Source organism: Salvelinus sp. IW2-2015, linkage group LG7, assembly GCF_002910315.2.
Source record: "Salvelinus sp. IW2-2015 linkage group LG7, ASM291031v2, whole genome shotgun sequence".
NCBI lineage: Eukaryota > Metazoa > Chordata > Actinopteri > Salmoniformes > Salmonidae > Salvelinus > Salvelinus sp. IW2-2015.
The window spans coordinates 6,695,482-6,705,090 of record NC_036847.1 but is presented as its reverse complement, the minus strand read 5'-3'; the positions used below and the strand labels follow the sequence as shown (position 1 = coordinate 6,705,090).

The 9,609-nt window shown below is 42.9% G+C and overlaps 1 protein-coding gene across 1 annotated transcript; it reads left to right on the top strand.

Annotated features, from left to right (window-relative positions):
* Positions 1 to 3,501: 3,501 nt before the first annotated feature.
* rhoab (ras homolog gene family, member Ab) lies at positions 3,502 to 9,320 on the top strand. Its single transcript, XM_023990796.2, has 5 exons — positions 3,502 to 3,595; positions 5,494 to 5,651; positions 6,914 to 7,034; positions 7,308 to 7,438; positions 8,496 to 9,320. Exons 2-5 carry the CDS (start codon positions 5,496 to 5,498, stop codon positions 8,667 to 8,669), a joined length of 582 nt encoding a protein of 193 aa, XP_023846564.1. The 5' UTR covers positions 3,502 to 3,595; positions 5,494 to 5,495; the 3' UTR covers positions 8,670 to 9,320.
* The last annotated feature ends 289 nt before the right edge of the window (positions 9,321 to 9,609 follow it).

Here is a 9,609-nt window from a genome sequence, read left to right as displayed (position 1 = left end):
GGACCATCATTATGTTTGGAGGGGAAAGGGGGATGCTTGCAAGCCGAAGAACACCATCCCAACAGTGAAGCACGGGGGTGGCAGCATCATGTTGTGGGGGTGCTTTGCTGCAGGGGGGACTGGTGCACTTCACAAAACAGGTGGCATCATGAGGGAGGAAAATGATGTGGATATATTGAAGCAACATCTCAAGACATCAGTCAGYAAGTTAAAGCTTGGTCACAAATGGGTCTTCCAAATGGACAATGACACCAAGCATACTTCCAAAGTTGTGGCAAAATGGCTTAAGGACAACAAAGTCAAGGTATTGGAGTGACCATCACAAAGCCCTGACCTCAATCCTATAGAACATTTGTGTGCAGAACTGAAGAAGCGTGTGCGAGGAAGGAGGCCTACAAACCTGACTCAGTTACACCAGCTCTGTCAGGAGGAATGGGCCAAAATTGACCCAACTTATTGTGGGAAGCTTGTGGAAGGCTACCCGAAATGTTTGACCCAAGTTAAACAATTTAAAGGCAATGCTACCAAATACTAATTGAGTGTATGTAAACGTCTGACCCACTGGGAATGTGATGAAAGAAATAAAAGCTGAAATAAATCATTCTCTCTACTATTATTCTGAAATTTCACATTCTTAAAATAAAGTGGTGATCCTAACTGACCTAAAACAGGGAATTTTTACTTGGATTAAATGTCAGGAATTGTGAAAAACTGAGTTGAAATGTATTTGGCTAAGGTGTTTGAAAACTTCCGACTTCAACTGTAGACTTGAAATCACTGGCCACTTTAATAAATGGAACACTAGTCACTTGAATAATGTTTACATATCTTGCATTACTCATTTCATATGTATATACTGTATTCTATCCTATTCTACTATATCTTAGTCTATGCCGCTCTATATACAGTGGGGAGAACAAGTATTTGATACACTGCCGATTTTGCAGGTTTTCCTACTTACAAAGCATGTAGAGGTCTGTCATTTTTATCATAGGTACACTTCAACTGTGAGAGACGGAATCTAAAACAAAAGTCCAGAAAATCACATTGTATGATTTTTAAGTAATTAATTTGCATTTTATTGCATGACATAAGTATTTGATCACCTACCAACCAGTAAGAATTCCGGCTCTCACAGACCTGTTATGTTTTTCTTTAAGAAGCCCTCCTGTTCTCACTCATTACCTGTATTAACTGCACCTGTTTGAACTCGTTACCTGTATAAAAGACACCTGTCCACACACTCAATCAAACAGACTCCAACCTCTCCACAATGGCCAAGACCAGAGAGCTGTGTAAGGACATCAGGGATAAATTGTAGACCTGTACAAGGCTGGGATGGGCTACAGGACAATAGGCAAGCAGCTTGGTGAGAAGGCAACAACAATAATTGGCACAATTATTAGAAAATGGAAGAAGTTCAAGATGACGGTCAATCGCCCTCGGTCTGGGCTCCATGCAAGATCTCACCTCGTGGGCATCAATGATCATGAGGAATGTGAGGGATCAGCCCAGAACTACAGGCAGGACCTGGTCAATGACCTGAAGAGAGCTGGGACCACAGTCTCAAAGAAAACCATTAGTAAACACACTACGCCGTCATGGATTAAATCCTGTAGCGCACGCAAGGTCCCCCTGCTCAAGCCAGCGCATGTCCAGGCCCGTCTGAAGTTTGCCAATGACCATCTGGATGATCCAGAGGAGGAATGGGAGAAGGTCATGTGGTCTGATGAGACAAAAATAGAGCTTTTTGGTCTAAACTCCACTCGCGGTTTGGAGGAAGAAGAAGGATGAGTACAACCCCAAGAACACCATCCCAACCGTGAAGCATGGAGGTGGAAACATCATTCTTTGGGGATGCTTTTCTGCAAAGGGGACAGGACGACTGCACCGTATTGAGAGAGGATGGATGGGGCCATGTATCGCGAGATCTTGACCAACAACCTCCTTCCCTCAGTAAGAGCATTGAAGATGGGTCGTGGCTGGGTCTTCCAGCATGACAACACCCGAAACACACAGCCAGGGCAACTAAGGAGTGGCTCCGTAAGAAGCATCTCAAGGTCCTGGAGTGGCCAAGCCAGTCTCCAGACCTGAACCCAATAGAAAATCTTTGGAGGGAGCCGAAAGTCCGTATTGCCCAGCGACAGCCCCGAAACCTGAAGGATCTGGAGAAGGTCTGTATGGAGGAGTGGGCCAAAATCCCTGCTGCAGTGTGTGCAAACCTGGTCAAGAACTACAGGAAACGTATGATCTCTGTAATTGCAAACTAAGGTTTCTGTACCAAATATTAAGTTCTGCTTTTCTGATGTATCAAATACTTATGTCATGCAATAAAATGCCAATTAATTACTTAAAAATCATACAATGTGATTTTCTGGATTTTTGTTTTAGATTCCTTCTCTCACAGTTGAAGTGTACCTATGATAAAAATTACAGACCTCTACATGCTTTGTAAGTAGGAAAACCTGCAAAATCGTCAGTGTATCAAATACTTGTTCTCCCCACTGTATATATATATATGTATGTATATATTCTTAGTTCCAWTCCTTAATTAGATTTGTGTGTATTGGGTATATGTTTGGAAATTGCTAGATATTACTTGTTAGATATTACTGCACTGTCGGAGCTAGAAACACAAGCATTTCGCTACACCTGCAATAACATCTGCTAAACACGTGTATGTGACCAATAAAATGTGATTTGATTTGTGAAGGCTGGCCTTAGGCTGATTTAAATGTGTAAAGGTGCAGCTATTACCATCACCATTAGGTTAATCTAGGTCGCTAACACGTATGCCAGTACATCACTGTTTACATTGTGTCTTTGTCTTTGTTTACATTTTATTTCACACCGGAAGCAACAAGGCAAGCGGAAAAAAATGATATTCAACACAACAACAGTATGTTCATTTATTGTGTTGGAATTAGTATAATATAACACAGTGCCCCTCCAAAACGAACCATATTTGGTTATATCCTACTGAGTATTTCCCACCCCCCTTTAGCTGAGACAGGTGGAAAAGTTATCTCGACAGCCCAATATTGTCAGCATACTATCAGTGTCAACATTGTATTTTTTTTCATTATTGGTTTTTCTCTTAAATTACTAATGGCATTTTCTTGTTGGCACAATAAAAGTGGCCATTGATAAAAATGATATCATTTGAATTAGTTATCAATATTGCAATGTTTAGAAATGCGGGCTTTTATTTTGAAGGTTTAGTGATTACCATACAAAGCGACGTCATCGTGTGTGCTGCTTTTAGAATACTAGTTCGTCACTTCTTGGGTCCTTTCTTGCATCATTTTTTGTGTGAAAATGTTTCTGAATGCACTTAGCTAGCTTTTATGTCAACAARCAAAAAAAACTGTTGGATGCTGATCGAAACCGAATCTCAAACGGAGATACGTTAAGGCAGAAATACTTTACTCATGCAACGTGCACGCGCAGGCGTGGCTCACGCTCGTTTCCGCCACCCCTCCCCCTAACCCCTTTCGCGTACACGCGAAGTAATTCATTGTATCGGATTGAAACGAGGGTTATCGACGAAGCACCATTGCCCTGGGAAAACGACTACTAGCCATCTAAACAACAGGTAAAACTACTTTTGAATCACTTATCGCAATAAAAGTTTCATATGACAACATTGGTGGAGTGTAATTGTAGGATAAATTGTTAGAAAGTTGTCCCTTACCGTCGTCTGTCTCGCTTTTCCAATCGAGCCGAGGACGTCCTCGATAGCTTCCGCACTGACAGCCAACTGGCTAGTTAGCCAACACTTGACAAATAAGCTCCATTGTTTTATTACAAAGTGTTTATCCTCAAATTAATTTAATCGCTGAATCACGCCATGTAGCTAACGTATCCGCAGAAGTTAGCTTGGTACAACTAGCAGTAACAAGTCAGTATTTCAAACAAACCGGCGTGTCAGTTTGTTGCTAGTTAATGTAACAATTACGTTAGCTAACTAACTTGACCAAGGCAAACTAGCCAAACTCGAACGTTATCGATCATCATCACGACCATATTCTGATCAGTTAGTTAGCTATGTTAACTGTTCTCTGCCAAGTAGTGGCTGTTTTTTGTGTGGTATTTTTTTACTTTTACGTGCAATCCTGTAAGCGGGTTCTAACATTAGCTAGCTACGGTAGCTACTCTTCTTAGCTAGTTATCTAACTGTGTTAGCTATCAAACCCCATTTGTTTAGATCTGATTGGGTGGCTCAGCTCTGCCCATAAATTGCAACTATTAGCGTTGGTCTCTAACTAGCTTTTTTTGTATTTAATTTTTTACAATTTTCACTTCAGTGACCAGAGACTGTTTAGCTGGTGGAGAGTTAGCGAAGTGAGTTTGTTTGGAATGTGACGATCTGTTGATGTCTTGACGCCATCTTACTGAACATTTTAATGACCCACCCTATAGGGAAATGTACTTAGCTATTGTAGCTAACGTTGCCTACTTAAATTCTTGCCCGTCCTAAATAGTCGGAGTTGATGTCTGGTCAGCCAATAAACTAAAATCTGCATGACGGTTTCTGATTCTCTTGTATGTGAGGAACTTCATTGCCCTGCTCATGCGGTTAATGGGGACATCACTGATCACTACGATACTGCGTGACATAAATACTTACCCCTCGATCACACCAACAGTGTTATTGCGCAAAATGGTAGCTATGCAGCAGGGTCTGGATACGMTGCAACAAAAGTTCAACCTTCACATTCTGCTACCATTTCTGTCTAGRCATCATTTGACGACCAACCCTGTGGACACAATGCCGTGTTAGAAGCTAACGCCTCGACAGTGTAATTGCGTTTTGGTACACCAGAAGTACATTCATTTCCAATGGAACACTGTATTTGCCTTGCAGCATTGAGTTGCAGGGGCAGTTGTACTGCGTTCTGTGTGGTGCATACTTGTCGGCCACACGTCACTCAGTCTAAAATACACGGGGGCATGTTTTCCACCTTGAATGCACCATTCATTGTGGGTCCTGACTTGTGATCCTAACGTTCAACAATTAGTTTAACCCGACCATCAATTCAATAACTAAATGGACGGCATCATTCTCTCCCTCCTCCCTGCACACATATTTACATGYGGAACCTCACTCAACGGTTATTAGTGGGAATTACCAGCGTACGGTGTAGGGTATACACCACACCTGCAGTTTGTTCTGGATCAACAGCCTGATTGGTTAACATTGGTTGTTGAGCTCTGCCCAGGCAGGGAATTGTAGGACACTGACAGACAACCAGTGGGTTAAATATAAACTATCCCTTAACCTCTGCTGGTGCTGAACCCTGTGTTTTTTCCTCTGGGGAGGGTCATTCAAGAATACAAGTTTGGCTGCTAGCTTTGCTTTCCCCACAATGGTGTTGAAGTGTCCAGTCAATCGATCACACTGATCCTATGAGGCCACGGACGTTGTGAAAACCTGTCACATATTGAACAGGATGTCTTGCTTGTTTCTTCATGTGTCTTCTCTCTTCTCAGGCATGGCGGCGATTCGTAAGAAGCTGGTGATCGTGGGAGATGGTGCCTGTGGGAAGACCTGTCTGTTGATAGTTTTCAGTAAAGACCAGTTCCCCGAGGTCTACGTACCCACTGTCTTTGAGAACTATGTGGCTGACATCGAGGTGGACAGCAAGCAGGTAATGCATACAGACGCAACCACACACTGTCTATTTCTCTGTTGAAGGTGTTTACCAGGTTAGGTGAAATACATAGGCCTAATTGCTAGCAGGTTTTCAGGGGTGGCTTCAGTGTTGGTGTGTTCAACGGTGGCATTGCTGGTCTTGGCTGTCGTGGTATCGGCTGGTTGGGATTGAGCTGAATTTACCAGGAGCTATAGAGGCAGACGGGTATAATGGCATGCCACATGTTTATTCAGTTGACCAAGTAATAAGAACATATTAGGTGCAGCATATGCTCCTGAATAATGTAATCTAAAGTTGTAATGTAAGATCTTATGGCACTTTATTAGATAGAGGTCCGAGGGGGTTATAAACCCAGGTGCCCTGTCCTCAATATGCTTTGACTGGGTATCTGGGACGTCAAGCCTAGTTTTTATTGGCTAAATTAATTCCACTTCGTGTGTCATACTTGTAGAAGTGTCTTGCTCTAATTTCCTTTCCCCACTTACTGTTGGTAGTGAATTTTCTTTTCCCCCCGTTAGTGTGTCAGTGATGAATGCCTTCATGAAATGTTCAGTTATCCATTTTCAAAGAGTTTTGTGTTTTTCTGACGTTGTCCTCTATGCATTAGTCATTGAAGTTAACCTACCTCTAAAACCAATATCCATTTATCAAATTTTTCCAAACAATGTACTGTGTTCACGAAAGTCTGCAGTAGGCAGACCTCATTAACTGTTGAATTTACATTTTACTCTTTATATATAGATGGCATATCTGTGGTTTATTTCTGTTGCCGGGTTTTTCTGATAACCCAAGTCACTAGAACACTTAACAGCTGCCATCCATCCACATGAACACTAACAGCTGCCATCCATCCACATGAACACTAACAGCTGCCATCCATCCACATGAACACTAACAGCTGCCATCCATCCACATGAACACTAACAGCTGCTGTACACATACACTTTCTACTTTGTGCAAATGTTTTTTGGTGAGGTAATAGGAGCAGCACCTTGTTCTTGTTCAGTGGGGACTAAATAGGAAATGGTTTTGAAATGGGCAGTCTCCTAAGATGAATAATAGATATATTGGATTGCTGGTAGTACGGCCCCGGTTTCAAAACAAGGTCCTGGTTTGATACATATTGCAGTTCCATATGTATATTGTATAGCAAGTCCATAAAGTATCACAATCCTCAGCTGGTATAGAGATGTTTGTTGTTGTTGCACGTCTAGTCCTATGTGGCTTACCAGTGGTGGTTGTCTACTCTGTACTAGGTGGAGCTGGCTCTGTGGGATACAGCTGGCCAAGAGGACTACGACAGGCTTCGCCCCCTCTCCTACCCCGACACTGACGTCATCCTCATGTGCTTCTCCATTGACAGCCCAGACAGTTTGGGTGAGGTCACACACACACACTCAGACTTGCCCTCTTGTCTTACCATCATCWGCACAGTTTCCTTCTATGTCCATTGCCATTACGGGAATAAAGGTGGTTTGTTCAGCCAATTCTGGCTAGTGAAGTACTCACTCACACACAAGCATAAGACAGCAATAGCTCTTCTCTCCAACCTTCTGTACTGTACACTACCTACAGCTGGCCTAACGTACTGGGGCATTGGTGCGTGTGCTTGTCTGACCCCCCCCCCCCCAACCTTTTGCTCTTTTACAGAGAATATTCCAGAGAAATGGACTCCCGAGGTCAAACACTTCTGTCCCAATGTTCCCATCATCCTCGTGGGCAACAAGAAGGACCTGCGCAATGATGAACACACACGCCGCGAGCTGGCCAAGATGAAACAGGCACGTAGGAAGAACCCCAATGTTTCCCATCTCTACACCAACTCGTCAGATGGTTAACAAACTGGGCTGAGAAATAAAGTTCCACAAAGCTTTTGGGGAACCGGCCCTAGGTCTAGACCAGGGATGGGGGTGGGGGCCACTAAATCCAAACTCATCTTGAGGGACCGCAGTTGCTCGGGGGGTCTGCGTACCCATATCCATCCCTCCCACATTGTGAGCAAAACATTAGTGGCCTCCCTCTTGACAGCGGGAGACATTGTTGAAGTTTTAGAGTTCATTTCCTGCAATTTTACACATTTTGCCACAAGGGTGGAAAGAATTGTTAGTAGTTTTTAATATGATATCTGAGTGAGACTGACTAAAGAAATCTATGGGGGCACCTGGCAATGTTCCCTCAAATTCTTTCCGGCACTGGTTTGCTGAGCGCAAACTTAAACATTGAAAATGAAGTGTTACTTCCAGCGTGTGTTTACTGTGAACACTGCTGCTGTACCCGCTTTAAGTTTTAACAGTTGCCAATTAGGCTACTGTGGCTATATGATCACAATGTGGTCCTACCAGAGTTGCCTACCACCAAAAACAATATAAGAAAATGCATCCCATAACATTTAAACATGGAGATAGCTGTTATATCATTCAGCCTACAGTAGCAGCCAATGTGTGGTGTTCAATGTAGGCCTACATTCCACGAGACTTTCGAAAAGAATATGCAGGGCTTGACATTAACCTGTTTATCCACTTGTCCTTCAGACAAGGTGACTGAAAATGCTTGATGAAAGAAACCACTTTCAAAATAAAATGCATTGTTATTCCCATACCATTATTACAGAGAATCAGACAATTGATACGAGGGCCTTAAAAAGGGCCTACTGGCCGCCAGTTTATTTTATATATTTTTATTTGACCTTTTATGTAACTAGGCAAGTCAGTTAGAACAGATTCTTATTTACAATGACGGCCTTTTCCATCCCTGGTATATACCATTCAACTGTATCACTCTTTCCCCATTATATGGTCAGTGTATTGGTTGTCCTGACAGTGTCTCTTAACTCTGTAGGAGCCAGTGAAGCCAGAGGAGGGCCGCGACATGGCCAACAGGATTGGGGCGTTCGGCTACATGGAGTGCTCAGCCAAGTCGAAGGATGGGGTGCGGGAGGTGTTTGAGATGGCCACCAGGGCGGCGCTACAGGCCCGGAGGGGCAAGAAGAGCAATAAATGTCTCCTGCTGTAGAGTGCATGACAGGACCATGTACCAGGGGCTCTGGCAAGTGTGTGGTTGGAGAAGCACCCGTTTACATCCCACCAAATCCCTGACCCCCTCCTCCACCCCCCTCACACTCGCCGGCCGCTGGAGCTTGTCTCCTTGCTTTGGGAGATGATCCCTGAACGTAGATTTTTTTCTAGTTATTTTTTTTTTTTGTACTCATTTTTAAAAAGTCATGGAAAACATTTATCAGTATTTAAATTGGAGGTGAGGGGAGAACCCGGGACTGCTTTTTGTTTTAAAATGCTTTACCTTGAAATCTTTCCCCTTCCAAATGCTGTTGTTGGGCCTGTCGGGAGAAGGGCTGGCCTCGGGACTGCCAGTTAAGTGCTCTGCCTGCCTGGACTCTGTGTGTTGGCTGCTTTCAGTTTGTTTGGAACACAAACAGGGCTGATAACTGCTTTAAATTGTAGTCTCTGTTATGTACAAATCATTCTTAGTTTTTGGATGTGAAACCGTAAAGTAAGTGTTGAAACAAATAAACAGGAAAACATGATGTATGCAAATCTGTAAATATAAGGCATGGGTATATTCATATGTACACACGTACATAACTGGAAACTGTATTTTTAAACTAGCCTTAGTTACATTGTGTAATAAATTACATTCTTTAACACATTTCCTTTTTTTGTGGTGTGGGAATTGAATGACTGCGCTAGAGTGAGGATGTTTTTCTGAGATGTTAAAGGTTGAGAACCACCTGACAACAATCTAATTTATTTGACAAAGCCCTTTTTAGATCAGTGGTTGTTACAAAACGCTTAACAGATACTCAAAAGAGCAAGCAATGCAGAAGCACAGTGGCCAGGAAAAACTTCCTAGCCTAGAAGGAAGAAACCTGGAGTGCCCAGGCTCAGCGGTGACCAGTCCAAATCTGGGTTGGCTATTTTTTGACAAAGCTTGGGGT

Bases quoted from the DNA above. Each gene is read 5' to 3' on its own strand.
- rhoab (XM_023990796.2), top strand. From the start codon at position 5,496: ATGGCGGCGATTCGTAAGAAGCTGGTGATCGTGGGAGATGGTGCCTGT. The intron at 7,035-7,307 runs GTGAGGTCACAC...GCTCTTTTACAG, and splicing joins TGACAGCCCAGACAGTTTGG to AGAATATTCCAGAGAAATGG. The intron at 7,439-8,495 runs GCACGTAGGAAG...TTAACTCTGTAG, and splicing joins AGCTGGCCAAGATGAAACAG to GAGCCAGTGAAGCCAGAGGA.